The sequence below is a fragment of the Mobula hypostoma genome, chromosome 19, assembly GCF_963921235.1.
Source record: "Mobula hypostoma chromosome 19, sMobHyp1.1, whole genome shotgun sequence".
NCBI lineage: Eukaryota > Metazoa > Chordata > Chondrichthyes > Myliobatiformes > Myliobatidae > Mobula > Mobula hypostoma.
Window position 1 is genome coordinate 12,817,398 of NC_086115.1, and position 26,325 is coordinate 12,843,722.

A 26,325-nucleotide genomic window follows, 5' to 3' on the forward strand; every position below is an offset into this window, starting at 1 on the left:
CACCTGTTAGCAGCTTAATGTACACTGAATTGCAGCCAAAACTAGTAAAAATTCCTGAAATGTGGGATTGAGGTAATGTGCATTTTGATAATAAAAGTAGTTTGACATTAATAACATGAGTCAACAAGAGCCTAAAAGCTTTTTTTTTTGCCATTTTTTGATGGGGCCATGAACTTGGATGTAGAGCACCAGCTAAGTTAATCATCACTTTAATTGATAATGACTAACCTAGGAGTTTTTAAACACTGGAGTCCCAACATTTTAAAAATGCCTACTTTCTAACTGTAAAACAGACTGTATTTCTTGCAAGTGATTACCATTGCCCACAGACATCAAGTCTGCGTGACAGAGTAAAAGGTTATCTACATTCTTAATGGCGTGATAAAATTTCAGAAACTCCCAAGTTATTTTGCATTGGAACAGAGGGAACAAAAGTTAATTTGCATATGAGATGAACAGGATAATGCCCCCATTTCTAAAATAGCAACATTACTTGCTCTATGTTTTGATATACAATTCATGAAAATTAATGTGTTATATGGAAATCCAATCAGCATGTCTCCTGACCACTGCAATCTGAAGAATAAAGGGCAAATAAACAAAGTCAGTGTGCCAGACTCAAGCTTACTAGACCAATTTAAGTACTAATTAACAAACTAGTCATTCATACCTTGCCAAGCATAATGCTGTAAGTATAATGACCTGTTTCAAGGCCACCAATCTCAGGAAATACAATTTAAAATCAGTAGGCAATGTAACAGTTCAGATATTTTTGCAGTTGCAAGATTGATGCAATTTTGATGTAATTAATTATAACACAGCTTGATATATCTTTGTAATTTTGTATATTAACAAAGACTTTCTCAAATAATTCCAAGGTATAAAAAAATACCAGGACCAAATCCACACAAATTGAATTGAAAGAGGGGAGAGTTAGTACAAACCATAAGCAAAAGAATAGAAGATGGGCTTAAAATGTAGTATTTGTATTGGCTGATGAATTAGTACACAGTGGACAGTTCAGAGAGTTGTAAAAGCAGTAAAAGGTTGGATGGCAAGTCATCATTCGGTAAGTTAATATATGACTAATTAAAGCAGGAATCACTTACTGAAAGGAATGTGAAATACACTTGCGGCAGAGTAACTGGATCACAATGGACTATCAGAGAAGCCCCCCAAACAACACGCTTCAGGTACAAACAATAAACTTGTTTCATCAAGCTCCAATGACAAAAAAAATGGCAATGTGAAAAGTAGAATTTGTAAACATTTTATAACCAAACAGCACTTTTGAAATATGGTTTGTTCAGAAAACAGAGCCCAGGTCTATACAGATACTGTATATACAATTGTGAAGCTAGAATGCCACTATAAAATGTCAGAGGCACAATGTAGAAAAATTACAGCTTCAATTTGGCAGATTAACTTTTGTTTAACTGAGTTAAAAACAAATTCATAACAATTATGTGGCAACATTTAATCATCTAAAGTATCAGCACAAAGTAACTGGTTGAAGTAGTATGTCAAATGTCCCTGAGGGTTTTTTTCCCCAAAAACTGTATTAGGTGTTTTTTTAAAGTCACTTCTTCTTGCAGTTAACATGAAAACAGTATGTATGCTACCACAACTGAAGTAACTGTTAGCAAATCATATAGGGTTTGTTTCTTTTGATGTCTTTGCAGGTGGCCATAGTTCATGCAGCTCTTCCATCTCACTCCATTTAAAAATTGTTCTTTCACCATCGTTCCACGCAAACCAATGTAACTTTTGTGAAATGTTTTTGTATTTTGTAGGGATATTGTAATTGTGACAAGTTAGTGACATCACTGCAATCAACAAAGCCTGGCTTTACCATGGGACATATACATACATTTGATTGGATTAACTAAACTAGCAACTGGCACCATTAGAAAATGTAAAGAGGAGCCACATAATACAACCTGCATCTTGACTTTTGATACTGACACAATCTTAACTGTTGTTAGGCGTTTAACAAGGTACAAATTGGAGATACTGGTATCTAATGCCAGATTGCAATTTTTGTTGTCCTCTAGCTTTACTTAACATGCTGCTGTATTATGTCATTTTATATAAAGATTAACCATCTCTCTTCAAAATCTTTATGGCTATAAATGAGACAGGTTTTTGTGGCTGAAGGAGGAACCTCAATGCAAAGCAGCAAAATGAAGGAAACTACATGAAGGATTGTAGAAAGCAACAGGAGAATTTTAATAATTCTATATTTTAATGGTTCTATTAATTTCTTACTACAATAACCATTTCAGAAACAGTTACAGAAAACCAAGCTGAAATCAAAAGTATCAGGCTGAGGTGAGTTGCCAGCCACTGCTAAATGCTTGTCAAAGCTCATGGTCAAGTCTTTTGCATAAATAAAGATTATTTTGGGAAAGCTAGCAACAGGCAGAAGGTGATGGAGGAAATGGTGAGAAAAATACCTGAGTTTCAAGCTGCTTATGAAACCAATCAATGCATGTCTGATATGCACATCACAAAAGAAACAAAATCTACTTTTGTCAATATTTTCCCCTACTTCAAGGATAGCACACCTTTTAACTGATTGCCACTCTATGGTTTAGTAGATGCATTTATATGTAATTCTGAGAAATGTTACATCATGAATATATTGCACACACCACAGAACTGGAAATTAGGGGCAGTTATAACCTTGGGTAAAACACATTCAAAGTGATTCAATAGCTTTTCTGCTTTGAAACCATAAGCATGTACATCTCAAATAAATTGACAAATTATTCTGACCAACCTGACATGTTCACAGTCAATACTGAAGCCAGGTTTTCTTGAAATCTCTAAAGCAGCTGTTACTCTCTTTGCAGATTCAATTATGCTAAACTATACAGTGAGTCCAAAACACTCATTATAACCACCATAAATCAAATTAAAAACAATAGTTTTCAGTTCAAAAGACTCTCAACTCAACATTTGCTATGACTATCCAAGCTGGAGTTCAACCTTGCTGCCACTCTGCACCAACTGTCTCAATAATCACTTGCTATTTATCATTTACTGGTCCAACTGCAAGTTCACTGGTGGTGTCTTGCAGAACTCAATTTTCCCTATAGGCCTTGATCAAGTTAACAGTGCAATGGAAAATCGGCATGTATCCACTGAACTTAGTATTATCGAAACAATTTTACACCACTTCTACCTTCCAACATAATTTTTGTGCTTTGCCATTGGATGATCAAACACTAAAAGGGAAACAATTTGCAGTAATGCTGTACTATGCTTCATGATGAAGCACTAAATAGTTTCACTGTTCATTCAAAGTTCTTATTCTCTGATTTGACCAAAAATAATGTACAGAGGAATGATTAAATGGCTTCAATATCAATTTATGAACAATTTCAGATTTACAGTGAAAAATACAATTATGCACATGAAAACCGAGACAGTAGTTACTAGGATCTCAATAATGCAAGACTATGGCAACAAGAAACCCTAACGTATTATATCCACCGATGTGACAAACATTTGGAATACAATAAGAAATTTAGTATTCTCAGAATGGAATTCCATTTCAGCATTATGGAATACTAACTGCTGATGGCTGCTATGCCATCATTCATGGCAGTGATGATTGAGACAATTACTTTGTGTGCACACTGGAACAGCAGGAAAACATTAAACACCAAATTTCCCCAAGCTTGTTGGCACCAACACAATAAGAAAGCCTACATTATAAATAATATTAGAAGATATTTTGTATCACAAATTTGCCTGACAAAAGAGGGAAAACTTCATAAAAATACATCAAAACACATCTGTAGGCCTGCAAACGAATGAATAAATTAGAAAGCAACAAAGTTAATGTTTTACTTCTTGTTACAGAATAAAGCAGAGAAATATAGTGAGTGGTTATTGAAACAAAACTATGTCCACACTTTAAAAATACTGCACCATTAAAAATCACTGCTTTATACATCTTATCAACTTCAACCTACCACATACATTTTGAAATAGATTCAGATTTTAAAATGATATGCAGTCAAATGCAGTCATTTTGTGAACAAAAAAAGGTAAGAATGTTTAAGCAGTAACAGTACCTTGGAAAGGCGAGGCACACCATTCCGGATAAAAACAGTGAATCAACATTACTTCAAATTAACCTCAGGAACTGTGTGACAAGCAAAATTAATGATGGCTATACAACTGGATGTCTGTTGCAAATTTTATCTACTTCATTCCTTTCTCTATTAAATATTTATTTTCTCTACATGGAGATATATTAAATGGGATGCCAACAGAAACAGGTGCCATAATCTATAAATTTCATCAATATATCCACAATATTTAAGAGGGTAGCATGATTTGCTAAATCATGTTTTAAATACAATTACTGTGACCAAAACTGCCCTGGCTTTTCACTGTCACCCATTTAATTTGTTTCACAAATTAGGTATGCTGCCCGTGACCTGACACATCTATTTATTGGTCAGTTTCCATGGCAACCTATTACCTAGATTAGAAAATCAGAAACACTGCTCCAGTCAAGATTACATTCAATAATCTAAATGTATTGCAATTTGAGGAAATGCATTAATGGCTTGATTATTTTTAAAAATGTGAGATTGGAGTATTAAATTGAGTCCACTTCAGTATCTTTAATGATAACCTGCGATGATTTAAATTAAATTTGGGGATGTGCACTACAAAATGTAGCAATTTCCTACATTCTAATGCTTACAATGCTAAATGAGCATTTGGAATAAAACAATTCTGTATATGTTAGGGAATACGAATTATCAAAAGATCTCAAACAGACATTAAAGGTTTCAAAGGCCAATTCACTAAAAGGATTGTTTTTAGGGAAGGTGGAAAATTCTCCAATTTTTTCCTTCAGCACTATAACCGGTAAGGGTGACTTCATCTAGGGTCTTTCAGCCTGTGCTTCCATTCACTGATGGAAATGATGCAGTGCTACACTGCATTAGAATGAGGTTTGGTGTACCATATATCCTGCTTTTCAATAACAGTTTTCAGGTCCAAAGTACGCTTTATACTCACTCCTCTCCAAAAGTAATGTATATAAAAACAGAAAACACTGGAAAGAGTTGATTTTTCCAGACTGATACACATGAAGGGTCCTTCACCTGAAACACAGGTTCTCTTTCTCTCCAAGTGGATGCTACTCATTTTGTTAGATGTCTATGGGATGCTTTGGATTTTATGCCTTGCCTTTGCCCAATGCTGGCCCCCCATGCCTGAGTCGACGTAGTAGTAGTTTGAATTTTAGTTTCAAGCTATTTATTTTAAACTTTTTTAAAAATTCAACTTCTGTAAACTACATTGAGACGTTTTTCGGTCTATATAAGTGCCAATGGGAGGCATTACTTTGTTCCAGATGTAGACTGTAAGACTTAGGAGCAGAATTAGTCCATTCAGCCCATCAAGTCAGCTCTGCCATTCCATCATGGCTGATCCACTATCCCTCTCAATCCCATTCTCCTACCTTCTTGTAACATTTGATACCCTTACTAATGAACATAGCAACTTTGACTTTAAAAGTACCCAATGACTTAGCCTCCATAGCTGTCTGTAACAATGAATTCCACAGATTCACCACCTCTGATGAAACAGATTACTCCTCGTTTGTTCTAAAAGGACATCCTTGTATTCTGAGTGTGTTTCATTTGGTCCTAGACTCTCCCACTCTTGGAAAGAAGCTCCTGACATCTACTTTATCTCTGCCTTTGAGGCACTACACTAGATTATGAAACCTGTATCAAACAGTCACAGCCAGCATTCATAATAAAGCTTTCTGCTTTCCTTTAATGCGTAATGATTTTTAAAAATAATTCTAATTATATGACTGAAGAAACGCAAGTAATGTGGCTAATTCACTTACACTTTAGATCGCATCATGTCATCTTCTAATTACCGCTAACATCATTGTTAATTCTCTAGTACAGAAGATTCTCATTTTCGTTTGTGAACAGATTATAATTTCAATATAATGAACATTTATATCTGATTAGGTTCACAGATTCCACCACCCCCACACAGTTCGAACAGACTTCGATGTCTATTAAAGGATGGTGTGCCTGGCCATTTTACACAATGTCAGAGAAATATTTTTAACATATTATTCAAATACATAAAAGGCATCCCAACGGAAAATATGCTGGTTTTAAACTTGCAAAAGGCAAGCACACAAACAATCCAAAACTTAGCAATATGGGCTCAGTTAGGATCATTTTCTGTGAACAGTTCTTTGTTGCCAAATGTTATGGTCTGAAAACCAGTTGATGGACTGCTCACAAATAACTTATGCTTTTTCATTCAAACATTAAAACAGCATGGCTCCAACACAATGTTCAACTATTTTTTGGTTGTAGATTAATAATTAAATCTCTCCATATTATAGCTGTACTCCAAACAAAATGGAAATTGAACATTTTAACAAATAACACATTTACCAAGATAAACACTTCACATTGCTTTAGAACAAATAAAATAAATATGATCCTAGTCACAAGCAGTTAACTTTACATTAAACAAGATCTCACTTCAAATGCCAACTTTTTTTCCCCCTGAAGTCAGAGAAGTGGATATAAAAAATTTAGGAGATTGCTTCATATATCTTTTATAAAAGAAATGCAATCTCCTCTTCATAGACAGCTTATTAAAATAAGCTGTCAATTACATATTGACAGCTGCCATTACATTTTGAAGCTGCTCAAGAGTTCAGTTTTCAAAAACAATTGATACAAGATATCTTTTCCGCCAAGTTCATAAAGAATTACATTATTGGAATCAAATAGTTCAGCAAGTATTCATGAGAAAATTAACATCTTAACAATGGAAGTGAAAAAGCACAAGCACTTACAGTAAATAGATCCCACAAAATACCAAGTTTATGAAGTTTAATAAATAAGGCTGCAAGGCTATCAATAATAAAAATGGCAAGTAATCTCATTCATGTTATTACAGTAGTGAAGTTGTGCATTGTTAGATACGAAATCTTAAGACAATAGTAGTACAAACAGAGCATATAATATTAGCTATTTCACAGTCATTAGCTATGTCCTAGGTGAGCACTAGCATACCTTTTCCCCTTCTTGATTCAGATCCATCCCCAGTATAATATGTTAATATGCACCACAACCTCTTGCTGTAAGAGTTGAATAATGTTTAACTTTAGTGATTCCTATAGATGTACAACTACATGTTTTAAGGCAGTCACATTAGGTGACAAAAATTCAAATGCACTTGGTTAACTGAGGCAAACACCTGGAACAAGATCATATGCAAACCTTAATAATTGGATGTCATGATCCTGGATGTGTGTTCATTCTTGTCGTACTTCAAAATCAGTCAATGTACAGAAACAAGTTTCTATTATTTAGACAAAATATATGCAACGGTAATCACTAGTTATAGAATTGAAACACACACTAAGAAAATGCAGTCATGGTCAAATGTCCAATACAACCATTGACTTTGAAACCACAATTGTCTATGCTCCTTAAGAAGAAAAATTGAAAATGACAGTGAGAAAGACACTACAACAATGAAGGTGCAACACCAACAATTGAACACGATGTGTATATTGAGTAATGTAAGCTTTAAGGTGCACTTATTTGGGTGCAGCTTATAGAAACACTTTACACTTTAAACAGTTCTACATGTGTGGGCGCATATACAGTGGATTCCAGTTAATTGGGACATATCATGCCCAGTACATTTTGACCCAATTAAGCAACTGGACCAATCAGCTGAAGGTTCATGGAAATAGTTAAAAAGGTATATAAAAAAGACAAATTCCCATTTAATTTAGTGATAAATTATGTATTTAAATGAAATACAGAATAGATTGGAATGCTACTAATGCTACTACAGTACTTATAAAATTGTATTAGTTTCTCATAGTTATCGACAGACGGATTCATCCTGTGTACGCTGCCATACATGGGAGGGGTAGCATCTCTGGTGAAGGAGCTTGTCATGTCCATTGTGGGGTAACTCACTCACACTTGGTCCCCACTGGACACTTAACTCTCACCTGCGCCTCCAAGTAGTGTTTGCATACGACAGTGGTCACACCTGGTACAGCACTTTGAAAGATGGGATAAACCAGATGAGGGTAGCTGGCGGGCTTCATATCCTGGTGAAAAAGGGACATGCCTGTCCCAGCATGTGAAGTCAGCTCCGGCAGACTGGACAGATGAAATCAACAGTGAGATCCAACAACCAAGAAGGTGGTTCTGCAATGCCTTGTGAAGAGCAAAAGGCATGATAATGCACAGCAGTATCCACTGCAACCAAGGAAGATCCCAGTTTGTGACGACTACTCATACCACTGCACTCGGATTTTCGAGGTTGAGAGTGGAACTGTCCCAGTGCAACAGCTTTTCCACTTTAAAACTCTCCCACCTTTCACTGCCATTGTCAGATACGACAGACAACCAACACGCTGCCATGTTCTTTTGATTGACTATAAATGAACAAAATCAGCACAGTGCAGATAATGGACTGCCTTCATACAATTCTTTTGACAATTACATATCTTCATTTTCGTTGTAACATTCAAGATGATTATCGATACCTTCAGATTCTTCATAGTTCCTAACTTGATGAAGTAGTGAAATTGTTCATTTCACCCCTGGCTGTTTCTGGCATCTCCAAGGCCCTAATGCTTGAAACCACAGTGAGTAAAACAGTTCTGAATTGTCTTGCTGCTTATTTCTCACCAGCTATCAGTTTAAAAAAAAGCACATGCAAATAATACTATTTAAAAACTGTTCACTCTAAGCACAGTACTGAGTCTAACGGCCACACAAGTTCACGCGACAGACACTAGTTAGAAACTACTCGGCAAGTCTCCTGTTTCAATTAAGCAGCATAGTGTCCCAAATAAACAAAGGGAATTCGGGATAATTTCTCTATTAGTTTTGTTCTTTAAGAGTTTTCCCAAATAAATGGCTTCCCCAATTAACCACTTTATTAAAGTTTCTCCTTTCAATGAAAATAAATGAGATGCATTTGCAGAAACCTTCTTGGACACATCTGAAGTTTAAAAACAGAGCGCCCTTTCAGCAGAAATACTGTGTCTCTTACTACCCTGTCATTTAAATAAAGCAATGTGCAGAATGCAAATTTCTTTGTCAAATTCTTTGCCTATAAAACTAATACTTTAGTGGAAGCAAGAATGTAAACTCAGAAAGGAGCAATTAAGCTGTGTCTAAGACCTACTACACTGATGCAAAACTAGTTTAATTGCCATTGACAAAAATCACTTTCTAGCAAAGAATTTCTAACATTACAGGCTGATACAATCTGAGGATATAAATAAATTCTTGAGCCCTTTCTGCCCCCTCCCACCGTGTCAATAAGGGCAACTTAATGAATAAAGTCCAGTTATTGTCAACTTCATTGAATCAACAGAAGCTGTATCCAGCCAAGTAGATAATTCAGAGTTCATGAAAGCAAAAATGTCAGAATATGCTGCTTTGATTTAAGGAATATTCCTTATTTGTCAGCAGGGTGGCCCAATGGCACAGCAGTTTGTTCTGCTTCCTCATTGTTCCAGGGATCCAGAGAGATCCCAACCTTGGATGCTGTCTGCAGTTTGCATTTTCTCTCCATTACTGCCTGGATACACCACTTCCCTCCCACATCAGGGATGTACTCGTAGGTTAACTGACTACTGCAAATTATTAATTGGAGCAAGCTAATGGCAATAGGACCAAAGAGGGAGTTGATGGCTGTGAGAGAGGTTGTAGGGAGGTAAGCAGAGAACAGGGCCACTGGGATGGCTGCCTGCCTGGGAGGCAGCATGGGTCCAACTGGTTATTTACTGTGTTACAAATACAAAAGAATACCAGTCTATGTCAGGCAGAGAAAACAAAAATCAACCAAGACGCACAATAATTAACAGCAAAAAGCAGCCACTATCCTGTGCTATAACTAAAGGAAACATGGTCTCAATTAGCAAAATCATACTACCCAAGAAGAATCAACAACATGACAACAAAAGGCAAACATAGAACATTAAAGATAAAACATTTACAACAAATTATGAATTTCATACAATTTCACACTTTCCTGATGTTACATCTATTTGGTGCATTAAAGATTAATGATAGCTCTCCTCTGAGAAATCTTCCAGTCCCATTTCCCTATTTATTACCCTGAAACTCATTCTCTCATAGACGTCACATAGACCCCATTTGAACTTCCTGTCTTCCACCTTTACTAGGGGTAATACACTGTGGCCACTTAGTGTACTGCAGCAGTTATGGGAAGAACATAAAAAGCAAGAAAGTATATTTGGGGGAAAAAATGGATCTGTGATACAGAAGCAGTGAGGACAGCATTACTTGATGTACTACTGTGACAACGAGTTCATTCTCAATTGGCCATTCTGTCCACAGTTCAGGACAATGTCTCTGAACAACTAAAAAGACATGCTTCCCCCTCCCCCCCAGCAATCTGTTGACTTTCTATTTTACAGGGAACTAGTGCTCCAAAATGATATAGCAGTACATTAAGGTCCCAATGGTAAATGCATTCCCTTGCACTCCATGCTTTTACTAAAACAGCAGCAAGAATTTCAGAAAAAGGCAATACATAGCCCCAGCTTTACACAATAGCACATCTGCCCCCTCCTCACCCCAAAAAAATCCCTTTGGCTGTTTTCTTATGATATTACCGACAATGATCAGGGAAGCCCCTGAAATACACTCATGTTTGCAATGGCAATCCAATAATAAATACCACTTGGAATTTATTCCAAGTGATAACTACAAAGTGATTAACTATAAATGTTTGACTGGAAATAAACGGAATAAAACAGAGTGATGGATCAAGCAAGGTGCCTGAATCTCACCTCTCGCTGTACCATCATAGTGCCTGTCTTTATATCTCCTATTGCACTTTAGCTCCAACATTGAAATCATGCATTACTAGAGAATAAACTCATCAAATAACATTCAGCTCTGTCTAGTAGCTATACGTTATTGATGCACAAGCTCATTTTGACAATCATACTTCTCAGTTATTCTATGTATCCAATCTAAAGGGTACACATTTAAATCGTGCAAGAGATCCAGAGCATTCCAAAACAACTTTCACATGCAAATCTTACATGCTTTCATATTTTCATAATATTGTTTCCTCATTTTCAATCTGTTGTAAAACTGAGAAAGGTTTTCAATAGATTGGGTTTTTTTATGGTTTTAATAATAATCAAAAATTGTTTACTAATCTTTTCCATAGTTCTGATCCATATTCCTCCAGATGTACAAACATTTTGCACTAGTTTGATATACTCAAATTTAGAGTACATTAGAATGCATGTTTCAGAGTGTTGGAATGTACAAAGTTAGAATGCATTTGTTGAATTAGATAGATTTTAGTTCCTGCAATGTTAAACAGCTATGACATTATAGTTGCAAACTCTTTCTAAACTTCTGAGAATCAGATGGAGGAGGGGATGGGGAAAAGTTGTATCATCTTTAAATCCAAAAGATACCAGATCCACTGTACATGCCACAGCTGTGCCCTCTTGTGGGATAGAAAGGCCATTAACCCCTGATACTTTCAAATCAAAATTTAGTCCCTTTGTGTACAATCCTAAGAAATTTATCAAATTGGAATAGATAGAAGGTATTTTAAAACTATTGTTGTAACTTTGAAACTTACCAATCTGTTAGCAGCTCCACAGAACACAGCAAGACATTCTCAAGTTGATAGTGCCATTTGTCAATGACACTTTCTATAAAATGTGTTAATATTCACTGAAAAGATGTTACTATACACTTTAATGCTCCAAACCATTGCAACTTGTATTAAAAGGGGCAATAAATTTCATCTTCAAGAAATATTTTCAAGTCTAAGAATGCTGTTACAGCAAGATTTTCATTATAGTTAAACCTAATTAAAATAAAGCTCCACTTCATTCACATCGAACCAGTTCTCCTAATTTTGCTGTAATTGTCAAACAGGAAGAGCTGGGTGAAGGTGGGGATTTCAGTATTTATTAATCACACTGAAACTGCATTTTAAAACAAACATTAACAGGTTAACAAGGCTCGAATATCTGGAGATTAATGTGAACATGGGAGGGGATATGAAGGAACAAGAGCGGGGATGGAGGGCGGCTGGGGTCGAGCTGACCGTAGAGGTAAAACCTTTTGAATTTTCAGGAGCTCCGCTCCTCGTTGCCTCTTAACTAGGCCTGTTTCTAATGATATCAAATAAAAGCGCAGCCATAACAAAACGATCTTTTATTATCTACAGCCAAGCTTCTATTTCACCTCTTTGCTGCTCCATTAAGCCACCTCAATTTGCTAAGAGCTTTCAAATAAATAATTTCTAGGGCAGGAGAATGAACACGTCTATTTTTAAAAATAAATTATGTGGGTCAAAATAGCAAGACAACAGTAAAAAAAAAAGCAGACTCTTTCTCTTGAGCCCATTTACTCACTATAATCAACTTACATTTCATACAGATGATTTCCAGTTCACAATGACTCCATTGCATTTGAACTCCATTTAGGGAAATTCATCAAAAGACATTTTCTTCCCCCCACCAAAAAAAAAGATACAACTACAGTAACATAGATCCCAGGAGTCCACAAGCCTTAGTGAAAGGGACCTCAGACATCCCGCCTATCTTTGCATCGATTGGTTCAGGGCAGAGTGCAACTCGTCGATTGGCTATTGCAGTCGTCAATCGTCTATTGTGAGGAAGGTTAGAAGTTGTGGCATGTGCCTGATTCATTTTCTTTAAAAAGGTGGGGGCAGAGACAGGAATTGATGTTACCGAAAAAAAAATAGATACAATTAGCTCAATAACTGGTGTCAATGTGATATACTTTCAGCATGTTATTTGCTCACCAGTTTTCTCATTAGATTTCACCAGACCTGGAGGCTGGATTACAAAAAGCGAATGATGAGATTACGAACTCATTACCTTTTATTTATTTTGCGGTGGCGAGAACCGAAGTATTGCCAGCACTTGCCCAATAATGCATATTTATACTCCACTCCCTTTATAAAGATCGCTGCTTGTTTAAAACAACCAAAACTGAAATGGACATATGTATATTATTGCAGTTCGATAGCAGACTTGGAAAAACATTTGTAAAAAGGAAATTCAGTTCCCCATTTTTCCATATTTCGAAATTCGCAGCATTGACCTATTTAAATATCCCGAATTCAGAAATTTAAAATTTAAAGGGACAGAACAGTTCGGTAAAAAGTATTGTTCCTTTGACGGAGTAGGTTTATATTCTGAGTACGCCTGCCAGTTTCATGCTGCATTTATCCTACCTATGGAGAGCGGGAAACACCATTACAATAAAGTGCCTGCCCTGCATTGTAGGTTACCAACATCAATTGATCAGCTTTAGTTCAGGGCGATCCTGTCGCAAGCGCTAGAGACCCCCTTTAAAAAAAACTGCCAGGTTTGAAAATTCAGAAATTTGTTTCAGGATGCTCCTTTATGCAAAAAGTGCATAATTATTAACCACTTAAACCTTTTAAAGTAAATAAAATAGAAAATAACAAAAATACCCAGCAGGTCAAGCAGCATTCACAGAGAAATGTTATTATTCTTTCACCAAAGCTTAATAATTCAAGCATTTTCTATTTTTACTTTCATGATCTGGTCTGTCACCAAAACCTCAAATTTCTACAGATGTACCGTGGCAAGCATTCTGACTGTTTGCATCACCATCTGGTGTGGAGGGGAGGGGCCACTGCACAGGATCAGACAAAGCTGCAGAGGGTTATGGACTCAGCCAGCCCCATCATGGACACTAGCCTCCCCACATCGAGGACCACCTTCAAAAGACAAGGTCGCATCCATCATTCAGGTTCCCCCAACACCCAGGGCATGCTCTTTTCTCATTGCTACTATCAGGGAGGAGGGGCAGGAGCCTGAAGACACACAATCATCATTTTAGGAACAACCGCTTTCAGATTTCTGAATGGGCAATGAACCAACCCATGAATAATCTCTCACTATTTTTGCTCAATTTATTTACTGAGAGATACCATGTGATCATGCCTTTCCAGCCCAACGAGCCATACAGCCCACAGCCCATCTCTAACTCTATCCTAATCACATGACAATTTACAATGACCAATCAACTAGTACGTCTTTGGACTGTGGGAAGAAACCAGACCACGAGGAAGAAACTCAAACGCTCACGGGAAGGATGTACAAATCTTCTTCTAGACAGCATTGGATTTGATCTCCAAACTCCAACATCCCAAGCTGTAATAGGATAACACAACAGCTATCCTATTGTGGCATCCTATTTAACTCATTTATTTTTATGTGTTATAATTTATCATTTTTAATGTATTGCACTGTACTTCTGCTGCAAAATAATAAATTCACAACACACGTTAGTGATATTAAAATGGATTCTGAATTCTAATTCTTATTCAGATTCTTATTTAAAAAAAGGTGCTTATACCATGTCTTTGGCCCCCCCCCCACGGTCCCCATTTTATGCCTACCATGATGCCTTTCAAATTGTTGCTATGCTAATGCTAGTGCTCACCCAGATAACAAGTAGTATTAGCACCAACACAACACCCTACTCAGCTTTCGAATTGCTTGGACAGTGTTCCAGCTGATCATCTGCCTCCTGGGGCTTAACATCAATGAGTTTCAACTTCCTCTTTGGGGGGTTTTTCAGAGTACCCAGCCGCTCTTTCACTTTATACTCCAGGGTACTATGTGGGATTCCATATGTACTCTGAGCCTTTGAGACACTCATCTTCCCGTTCATCACCACAGTGATTGCTTCTTCAAGGATCTCATTATTATATTGCCGATAGCGTCCTCGCTTTTTTCTGGGCTGCTTTAAGTCACCTTCTTGCTCGGATGTGCTTTGCTGCTTGCTGGAGTTTGGCTGATCCACAAACGAGTCCCAGGAATCATGTCCTCCAGCAATCAAATTCACAACCCCTTTCCTGTGCCACAAATTCTGCTTCGGAAGGATCACTCTGAGTTTCCTGTGAAGTGCATTTTCAATCTGTGAATTCATGAGCAAAGGGCTGCATGTATACTGATTAGTGGCATTGGTTCCACAAGTGAGATCCATTCCTCGAACCTGCGGTATCTTCAAATCTACAGAAGCTGAGCGGGCCTGATCTTTCTTTGCATCATGTTTTGTCTGAACCAATCCTCTCTGAAATACAACTTGATGTGAAGAAAGTTCCTTGGCATTGGTGCACATATCATCTCCCCTGAAAGCGGCATTGTTGAGATTGAATTCATAATGTGGTTTGGCCCAAGGGGCCTCTCTGGCTAGAACTAAGTGCTGAGCACGGTGCTGAGATGTTGCTCCAAGGTTGGACGTGGCAGATGTCTCATTCCTGTTTATAGTTTCCTCACCCTTTTGGGCTGACCGAGTCAGTGGTATTTTTAGAATAACAGAAGATCCATAACCATCCTGTGTCACGGTCTGAAAGCTTCTCAGCGACTTTGGAAAGGCCCCTTCAATACTTTGCGATTCGCTGTCCGAATGTTGCTGGCCGATTCTCCCTGGACGCCTAGGATTGGATGGAAGGAAACTCAGGTGAGCAGGAGTCGCACAGGCAGGAAGGGATGGATGGGGTCACTCCTTTATTAGAAGAGCTTGCTTGGGTAACATCACTATGAATCTATAGATGTTAATAACCTCATCTTCTGCATCAAATTTTATTTTTATTTAAATGGTTACAAAAATGTTCACCAACATTCCAAAATAACTTAAAATGAAGGGCAAAATCAAAGGCTCCCTGAAGATACAAAATGACTATAGTTGTAAGGGCAGGCAACATTTTATAAATATATTTCTGGTGAATGGACTTGGACAATTATTCTATAAACAAAGGCTTACTTAGCACTCATCACTCTACAAAGGTGACATTACTTATAAACAAGTAATAAGAGTCAGCCAAATGATGCAGATTCACCAATACCACAATATAAATTATTGCACTAATTTTTCAATAATTACATCAATTTAAAACTATTTTGATTAATCTAATTGGAAAGTTACCAATAATTTATTTGTGCTTGCGGAAATGACTTTCCTACTTTCCATAACTCTCTTCACAAATCTTGGAAAAGGGAATACATGCAAGGCCAAAGGGAAATATCAGAGGGACAGGAATATATACTACACAAATCTTTCAAGTGATTGGCCAAATGATCATTATGTTGTAAAAATCGTAAGGTTTCAAATCAGTCCATTCCATTCTCATCCACAAAAGTGCACTTTCTATTGAAAATCACTGTATAGATACAAGGAGTAGAAACTTGCTTGTAATTTTTCTTCCTGGTCAACTATAGCAGACTTATGTCCACTCAGCTATGATCATATTAATTGGCACATACATGGAGTTAACCTAGCACTTCACTTGTCTACGTGGCCTGGATATTTAGTGCATTAGTCAAATGAGATATTTAGGAATATGATATTGTTTTATATTGACTACATTAATAGAATGATACCCATAGCAGACCATTTGCCAACCTCACTGGCATCAACTTTTTCCAAAGAGCTATCCAATTTGTCCCAATCCCTGCCGCCATGTACTGACTCAAAAAATACTTATCCAATATTGTCTTAAAAGTTACTAAAGTTATTTGCTGACACAACCCTTTCAAGGCAATGCATTTCAGATAGCTCTGGGGCCTGTACTCACTGGAGTTGAGAAGAATGAAGGTGGGGGGGGGGGGGTGGAATCTTACTGAAACCTATCGAATATTGAAAAGGCCTAGACAGAGGAAACGTGGAGAGGATGTCACCTACAGTTAAGGAGTTTAGGACCAGAGGGCACAGCCTCAGAATAGAAGAGCATACAACAGATTTGGAAGATTTTCTTCAGACAGATGGTGGTGAATCTGTGGAATTCATAAGCCACAGACAGTGGTGCAAGACAAGTCATTAGGTACATTTAAGGTGGAGGTTGATAAGTTCTTAATTTGTCAGGGCATCAATGGTTACGGGGAGCAAGCAGGAGAAATGGGTTGAAAGGGATAATAAATCAGTCATGATCAACTGGAGGAGCAGAGTCAGTGGACCAAATGGCCTAATTCTGCTCTGACGTTTTATGAACATAATCACCTGCTACATAAAAAGATCCTTTCTTGTCCAACTCTTTCCAAAGTACTTTAAATCTGCATCCTTTGGTTTCTAACCCTCATGCCATTAGGAGTATTTTCATCCTCACCGACTCCAGCAAAATCTTTCACAGCCAAATGTAACATCTCAAATTACAGATCATTTATCAAATGTTTACTTACCTGATCTGGCTGGCATATTATTCAAAACCACAATTTGTGATACTTTTACACTTTACAGAATTTGAAAATGGATCACAATCAGATTAATGTATGAATATTAAAAAAAATTAAAATAAATATTAATAGTGAAACTTGCAAGTATAGAGTTAATAATAATGCATTTGGTCACAACCAAATTTGTGGTAAAGTCTATATACAGCAAGTGTACAGTGAAGATAATAAAGGGAGAAGATCCCTACCAGATTCTTAAAGTCAAAATATTATCTTGATCTGAAAGTATATTAGTATTTATTTATTGTCTCTGACCCAAATCCTGGAATCTTCCACCTAACAATACTACGGACTCCCTTCACCAGAAGAATTGCAGTGATTTAATATCACCACCACCTCAAGAGCAATGATACCCTCACTCTCAAAAAGAATAATGATACATACAGATTCAAGAAAGGATTAGATATATTGGGAAGATGACCCTACTATGTAACAGCTGCCTGAGTGCAGAGATAATTTAGTATAGACACCTTACTGCCTTTGACCAAGGGACTTCGATTAATATAGAATAGAAATTTTACTTTGACTTCACACTGCTGACAGATATATACTGATGACTTCAGCCAATCCAGTCTTGAGGAATAATTAATGAGATAATTAGTTAGAGTATTATACACTACCTCTAGTTTGTTACAGGAAAGTGCCTTATATTTCACTAATAATAGTTAAATTGATAGGCCAAATCCAAAACTATCAATAAACAGGTTACTCTTTCTGATCACGGATTAAGACCATAAGACAAAGGAGCAGAATTGGATTGACTTTACTTCTTACACCCTTCACAGACATGAGGAGCAAAAATCTTTACGTTACGTCACCATCTAAATGTGCAATCATAGTATTTTATAATAAATAGAACAATCAATGTAATAGAGAACACTCAAATCAGTGTGAATTCATCAGTCTGATGGCCTGATGGAAGAAGCTGTTGGTCCTGGCTTTAATGCTGCGCTACCGCTTCCTGGATGGTAGCAGCTGGAATAGATTGTGGTTGGGATGGCTTGGGTCCCCAGTGATCCTACGGGCACTTTTTACACATCTGTCCTTGTAAATGTCCTGAATCATGGGCCATTCAGCTATAAAGTCTGCTCTGCCCATTTCATTGTGGTTGATGACCCCTCCCCGACCCCATTCTCCTGCCTTCTCTCAATAACCTTTGATACCCTTACCTATCGACCTCCGCTTTAAATATACCCAAATATACCCAATAACTTGGCCACCACAGCCATCTGTAACAATGAATTCCACATTTTCACATCCCTTTGGCTAAAAAAATTCCTCCTCATCTGTTTTAAAATAACAGATTCCAGCTAAACACTACCCAGTATGCAGTACATGTTCATTCCCATTAACGATACCAATATTAGCATTTCCATCCAGCCCAGTTTAAGCTTTTCTTTTGCCAGCGTTTCCCATAAGATTCAAATGTCCCATTGTTTTTACAGCTTGATGGATTACTTGAAATTACATTGTCCTGGTTGCTATCCCAAAATATCATATGCAAGCCTGACTTTAACTCAATTTAAAATTACTGTCTGGGCCTCTGTTTCAATTCTCCTTCGTAGAGCTTCCTACATCTTCCTGGAGATTTTGAAAACTCCCCTCAAGACTAAAGCCAAAGTCCTCCCTCTTTATCTGATAAGTTCCATAACATGAAGGAACAACTCCACAGCTCTTGTACCTTGGTAACTTAAAAGGGGAGATTACACAACATGATGTAGCCCAAACATTCTATGCTTCTGATTTTTTTGTTAGTTTCAAATTATTTCTCTTGTTCTATCTAGTCCAGTGCTCTAAAGTACCTTTCGATGACTAATCAGACACTGAGCAAAGACAATTATGTTCTGCAAGTCTCCTGTGGCTGGATTCATGAATGAACCTGTGAGAGTCCATAGATTCTTTATACTGTTCATGGAGGCACTGGCTGTTCTACTCCCACTCACTTGATACAATTCTATCTTGATTAATTTAGAATCAAAAACCTATTGTAAATTAGTTTTAACTAGATAAGAGGAGTGAACCAGTTTTCCTGCTGAGCCTTAAAAAGGGAAAGACTTAAAGTAAAACAAAAGCAATAAAAAAAAGGTTTTCAATGAAAAATAGTCCCTTAAATTTAATTGTTTTGAAATTCTATGCATATTAGCTAGTTTCCATAAAAATTCACAAGAGATCATAACACATTGATCGACTCAGTGATCGACTAATCCAAAACTTAGAAAGTACTCTTTCTGCTGCAGTTTTATATTATGCAATCTTTGCCAATCAAAGCTGGGCACAGAGGCACAAACTAATGAAGATTAGAATTTCAGAAAGATCAATACCAAAACTATTTCAAACAATAATACAAGAAACTGCACATTTTATAGTAAAATTCAGAACAGCAAGGCAAGGCATCACCAAGCACTCAGTTCACTTGATGCACTTTGATAAATAAACAGAAAATGAAACCTTGCAATGATCTAACAAACAACCTGTTTTGTTCAAAATCAAAACCATGTAAACTAGGAAATTCATTATAGACCTCCAGGCATATCAATTTGTGTCACTGAATGGAAATGCATTTCTGTCAAGTCTAATGCGTTAGTGAAAATATTAATCAACTATTGTTTATTTTGTACTATTCTTTCAGTAAAACATTCTCCAAGTCAATAGAAGCTACTAGATGTTTTCTTCGAGACCAGTTCTCCAGAGAAATCCGCAAGGCAAGGCAAGACGATGATTCTCACTGTTCAAACATATCTTCAGCCTAGGCATCAACAATGGGAACGTAAATGCCTGTCATAACTTGGAGTCAACAATCCCACACTCAGTTGCCCACATGGCCTGTGAGGAACTTTCACTTCCAGCAGACTCAAGTCTTTTCTTATGTACAAATTAGCCAGACAACTAAGTTCTTCCACGATGCTAAATTTCAACCACAACTTGTGATAACAGCATAACAAAAGATATTACTTCTGATGCCACCAATGATAGCTGCTAGTGTTACTGACACAGAAAATAAGCAAGAAAAGCTTGCAATACCACAGTAGCTCAGTAAATTGACATGCCAGTCTAATTGATGGTACTGTGGGAATCCTTGGTTAAGAGGGGTTCTTCAATGCTATGCAGTGATTAAACTGGAGAAGGTCAAATGGATACAATGCTGAGAGGTGGGTGGCAGGTGGGGGAGGTACTGACTGATAGTAAATATTTGTCTGAAAACATCAAACAATAGAATCACAGAGAAAATCTGCAGATGCTGGAAATCAAAGTAATACACACAAAATGCTGGAGGAACTCAGCTGGCCAGGCAGCATCTATAGCAGAAAAAAAAGAGTAATCAGTCGATGTTTTGGGCCGAGACCCTTCATCATGACTCATTAGCTTGTATAGTAGCACCTTGTTTTCTCTTACAGGCCCTTGTTCAAGGTCCTCTGAATTGAGTAGATTGCCCACTTTCCAGGTCCAATATGTAAATGAAATTGAAATACTAAATTCTAGCTAGACACTGAAAAAAGTTGGGCAACGTTGTCTGTTATTGTAACTTAGATAGCTTGCATATTAAAGCAGAAATTTTAATTTAATGACTCTACCTCCTCTGGAACTCTAGATTTTGGTGGAAACCTGATGTTATGTATTACTGGTCATTATTCCCCAATGAAGTCAGCAGAGAACATTACAAGAGCTGTAAAGACAAAAATCCAGCAGATTCCAACTGATGAACAAGCTTATGGTTACTCTACAGGAACTAACACAAGTTACTCAATGGTTTACTAACCAAGTATACATGAGAACTTGCACTTCCCTACTTTCATGTGGAGCTCTGTCAGTCATGCTGTAGAATCTCAATGTCATCTTTTGGTAGCCAAGTTGGACTTGCCCAGTGAGCAGGAGCGCAATGAACATTTACATTTAAATCCACTGCAGGAGGTTGATTTAAAAAAAAAGGCAGCACTTCGCAGCAGTTTTTGGAGTTGAACTGTGCCTAATCAGGAAATGGGATTCAATAGAAAGGACGAATAAAAATAAAGCAGGTGCAAGTAGACAATGTACAGTGCCTATAAAAAGTATTCACCCCCCTTGGAAGTCTTCATGTTTTATTGCTTTACAACATTGGATCACAGTGGATTTAATTTGCTTTTATGACACTGTTCAAAACCAAGACTATCATGTCAAAGTGAAAACAGATCTCTACAAAGTGATCCAAGTTAATTACAAATATAAAACAATAATTGATGCATAAGTAATCACCCCCTTTAATATGACACACCAAATTACCACTGGAACCACCAATTGGTTTTAGAAATCACATAATTAGTTAAAGGGAGATCTGTTTTTGGAGAGCTGTGCACAGTCAAGATGTTTCCATTGATAGTAGTAAAAATACACCTGTATGTGGAAAGTCCAACTGCTGGTGAGTCAGTATCCTGGCAAAAACTACATCATGAAGACAAAAGAACATTCCTAGTTACTCCATGAAAATGTTATTGAAAAGCACAAGTCAGGAGGAGATGGTTACAAGAAAATGCCCAAGTCAGTGAATATCCCTTGGAGTACAGTCACAGTAAGTCAATCAAAAAAATGGAAAGAATATGGCACAGCTGTAAATCTGCCTAGAACAGGCTGTCCTCAAAAACTGCAAGACCATGCAAGAAGGGGACTAGTGAGGGAGGCCATATCTTCTAGGGAAGATACAACTTGACAAAAGGGGCAGGTTACATATGAACCCAAAGGGGACCAATATCTTTGCGAGCAGGTTTGCTAGAGCAGTTTGGGAGGGTTTAAACGAATATGGCTGAGGGGGTGGAAACCGGAGTGACAAGGCTGAGGATGGGGCAGTTGGTTTACGAACAGAGGCAGTGTGCAGTGAGACTGCTAGCAGGGAGAGACAGATAATAGGGCAAAATTGCAGTCAACAGAATGAATTGCAATATAAAAAGGTAGACAAAAAAAATCCACAAGACCAAAGATGTTATATTTGAATGCACACAGTATACAGAATAAGGTAGATGAACTTGTAGCACAGTTACAGATTGGCATGTATGATGTTGTAGGCATCACTGAATCGTGGCTGAAAGAAGACTATAGCTGGGAGCTTCATGTCGAAGGATATACATTGTATTGAAAGTGCAGGCAGGAAGGCAGAGGGGGTGCTGTGGCTATATTGGTAATAAATGAACGCAAATAATGAGGGATGGCATAGGATCAGATGGTGTAGAATTGTGAGTAGAGCTAAGGACTACAAGGATAAAAAGACCCTGATGGGAGTTGTATACAGATTCTCAAATAGTAGTAAAGGTATGGTCTACAAATTACAATGGGAGATAGAAATGCATGTCAAAAGGTCAATATTAGAATAGTCATGGGGGATTTCAATATGCAGGTAGACTGGGAAAAATCAGATTGGTGCTGGATCCCGAGAGGGGGAAATCCCTAGAATGCCTATGAGATGACTTTTTAGAGCAGCTCATTGTTAAGCCCACTAGGGGATCAGGCATTCTGGATTGGGTGCTGTGCAATGAACCAGAATTGATTAGAGAGCTTAAGGTAAAGGAACCCTTAGGAGAATGTGATTATAATTTGATTGGATTCACCCTGCAATTTGAGGAGAAGTTAAAGTCAAGATGTATCGGTATTACAGTGGAGTAAAGTTACAGAAACACGAGAGAGAAACTAGCAAAATTGATTGGAATAGAACACTAGTGGGATGATGACAGAGCAGCAATGGCTGGAGTTTCTGGGGGCAATTCAAAAGGTGCGGAATACATCCCAAAGAAGTATTCTTCAGGCAGGATGACACAATCGTGGCTGACAAGAGAAGTCAAAGCCAACATAAAAACCAAAAAGACAGAGCATATAATAGAGCAAAAATTAGTGGGAAGTTAGAGGATTGGGAAGCTTTTAAAAACCAACAGAAGGAAACTAAAAAAGCCATCGAGGGAAAGATGGAATACAAAGGCAATTTGGCTAATAATATTACAGAGGAAATCAAAAGTTTCTTCAGGTACATAAAGTGTAAAAGAGAGGTGAGTAGATATCAGATCACTGGAAAATGATGCTGTTGAGGTAGTAATGGAGACAAGGAAATGGCAGACAAACTAAGTAAGTATTTTCCACCAGTCTTCATTGTGGAAGACACCAGCAATACGCCACAAGTTTGACAGTGTCGGGGTCAAAAGTGTGAGAAGACGCCATTATTAGGGAAAAAGAAGGTTCTTGGGAAACTGTGAAAGGTCTGAAGCTTGACAAGTCACCCAGATCAGATGATATACACCCCAGAGTCCTGAAAGAGGTGACTTAAGAGATTCTGGAGGCATTAGAAATGATCTTTCAAGAATCAATTGATTCTGGCATAGTTCCAGAAGACTGGAAAATTGCAAATGTCACTCCACATTTCAAGGGAAGGAGGTAGAAGAAAGGAAATTTTAGGCCAGTTAGTCTGACCTCAAGATGTTGGAGTTAATTGTTAAGGATGTGGGTTCAGGGTACTTGGAAGCACATAATAAAATTGGCCATAATCAGTATGGTTTTCTTAAGGAAATATCTTGCCTGACAAATCCTGTTGGAATCCTTTGAAGGAATAACAAGCGGGAAAGACAAAGGAGAATTGGTGGATGCTGTGTACTTGGATTTTCGGAAGGCCTTTGACAAGGTGCCACACATGAGCCTGCTTAACAAGTTACGAGCCTATGGTATTAAACGAAAGATACTAACATGAATAGAGCATTGGCTAAAAGGCAAAGAGTGGGAATATAAGGAGCTTTTTCTGGTTGGCTGCTGGTGAAAAGTGGTGTTCCACAGGGGTTTGTGTTGGGACTGCTTCTTTTTATGTTATATGTCAATGATTTGGATGACAGAATTGATGGTTTTATAGCAAAGTTTGCAGATGATATGATGATAGGTGGAGGGGCAGGTAGTTTTGAGGAAGCAGAAAAGGTAGAGAAGGACTTAGATTAGGAAAATGGATAAAGAAGAGGCAGATGGAATACAATGTTTGGAAGCGTATGGTCATACACTTTGGAAGAAGAAATAAAAGCAGACTATTTTCTAAATGGAGATAAATTTAAAAAATCTGAGGTGCAAAGGGACTTGGGAGTCCTTAAAGGTTAATTTACAGGTCAAGTCGGTGGTGAGGAAGGCAAGTGCAATGTTAGCATTCATTACTTCGAGAGAACTAGAATATAAAAGCAAAGATGCAAGTTGAGGTTTTATAAAGCACCAGTGAGGCCTCACAGAGTACTGAGAGCAGTTTTGGGCCCCCTATCTTATATAGGATGTGCTGACATTGGAGAAGGTTCAAAGGAAGTTAATGAAAATTATTCCAGGATTGAAAGGCTTGTCATATGAGGAACGTTTGATGGCTCTGGGTCTGTACTCACTGGAATTCAGAAGAATGAGGGGTGATCTCATTGAAACTTGTTAAATGTTGAAGGACCTTGATAGGGTGGATGTGGAGAAAATATTTCCTGTAGTGGAGTCGTCGAAGACCAGAGGATACAGCCTCAGAATAGAGGGGATCCTTTTAGAACAGAGCGAGGAAGAATTTTTTTTTTAAACCATAGAGTGGTGAATCTGTGGAATTTGTTGCCAGAAGTGGCTGTGGAGGCCAAGTCAATGGGTATATTTAAGGTAGAGGTTGATAGATTCTTGATTAGTCAGGGCATGAAGGGATATGGGGAGAAGGCAGGAGATTGGGGCTGAGAGGGAAAATGGGTCAGTCATGATAAAATGGCAAAGCAGACTTGATGGACCAAATGGCCTAATTCTGCTCCTATATCTTATTGTCTTATGTCTGAGAATGATGCTGTTTTTGCTATGAATATAAAGCTATAAATATTCTCAAGACCACAGGAAACAGTGCAAAGAGCAAAAAAAAATGAAAGAACAGATTAAAATGGTTCAGAAACTTTAGGGATTGGATAGTGCTCAAAGGCCATACAAATTGGCTTCAATTGTTCGAATATCAAAAAGGTTAAGTTATTTATATTTACAACAGTTATTTATATTAACAAGCACATCACAAGTGGGAGTTCTAAATGAACAATGATCCACTGGATTGAGACCAATAAATTTAGAAATAGATGAGTGGCAGTTGATATTTAATTAGTCTGAGAAGCATGCAGTAATTTTAACTACCAGTGCCTACCACTCAGATTCTCGTGCTGCACATAATAGCCACAAATACCTGAGTTTAGGAACCCAAGGAAAACTTTGTGATTGGTATCAGTTTCCAACTGAAGGCTATTATTCATGTGGTTAGATAGTGTGACATCAGTGCAAGGTTTTTATTGGAATCCTACTAATTTGAATGTGTTCTCATTGTAACACAAGAGGCCAGTCATTTACAGACTTTTTAATTGCAAATAATACGGTTCAATACAATGACATTCAAATATTTTACCAGCACCACCACATCCAGCCAGCTGGATGTTAAGCAGAGAAATGTAATGATTTAATTACTGCAAATCCCAAAGAAGTGTCTTGGCACAGAAGGTCGGCTGCTTACTCATTTCCATAAGAAGCTGCCTGACCTGCTGAGTTCCTCCAATATTTTGCGTGTGTGTTGCTCTGGATTTTCCGCATCTGCAGAATCTCTAGTGTTAGTAATTTTGTGTCAATCTACTGATGTTTGGAAGCAATGTAAATAGGAGAGCGAAATATTGCAGGCAAGCTAACTCAATGAACAGCCAAAGTGCTGGTATCCTACTTTCTCATGCTGCTACTGGAACAATACTTCTGCTCCAGAATAAACATTTCCAACTATGATGCAGTTGGGGGGGGGGGGGGGAAGAGATTGTGGTGGTTGATGGTAGTGCTGTCGTGGAACGGAAGTAAATCACGCTTAATCTGAAAGGCTTTAAATACGTTTTCACTGTAATCACTATTACCACCCTATTTACTCATGGTATCAAGATAATTAGATCTGTAACTGTGTTCTTCCCTACAGAGATGTGGAAGCTTTTAGGCACATCAAGACTTTATAAATTCTACTAAAATAA

The 26,325-nt window shown here is 37.6% G+C and overlaps 2 protein-coding genes across 5 annotated transcripts in view; one reads left to right on the plus strand and one right to left on the minus strand.

Moving 5' to 3' along the window:
• Positions 1-12,490, plus strand: part of LOC134358831 (slit homolog 1 protein-like) — a 339,272-nt gene extending 326,782 nt beyond the window's left edge. The window contains exon 37 of the mRNA XM_063071371.1: positions 1,794-12,490. Coding sequence (XP_062927441.1) covers positions 1,794-1,804 — 11 coding nt within the window. The 3' untranslated portion in view covers positions 1,805-12,490. The remainder of the gene's footprint in view (positions 1-1,793) is intronic.
• wu:fc17b08 (uncharacterized) overlaps positions 1-26,325 on the minus strand; it is a 118,038-nt gene that overhangs the window by 23,078 nt on the left and 68,635 nt on the right. The window contains exon 1 of one of the 4 annotated variants that reach the window (XM_063071367.1): positions 12,484-12,613. The exons of the other annotated variants lie outside the window; for them this stretch is intronic. The gene's annotated coding sequence lies outside the window, so the exon portion shown is untranslated. Of the gene's footprint in view, positions 1-12,483; positions 12,614-26,325 lie in introns of those variants that run through there. 4 annotated transcript variants of the gene reach the window in all.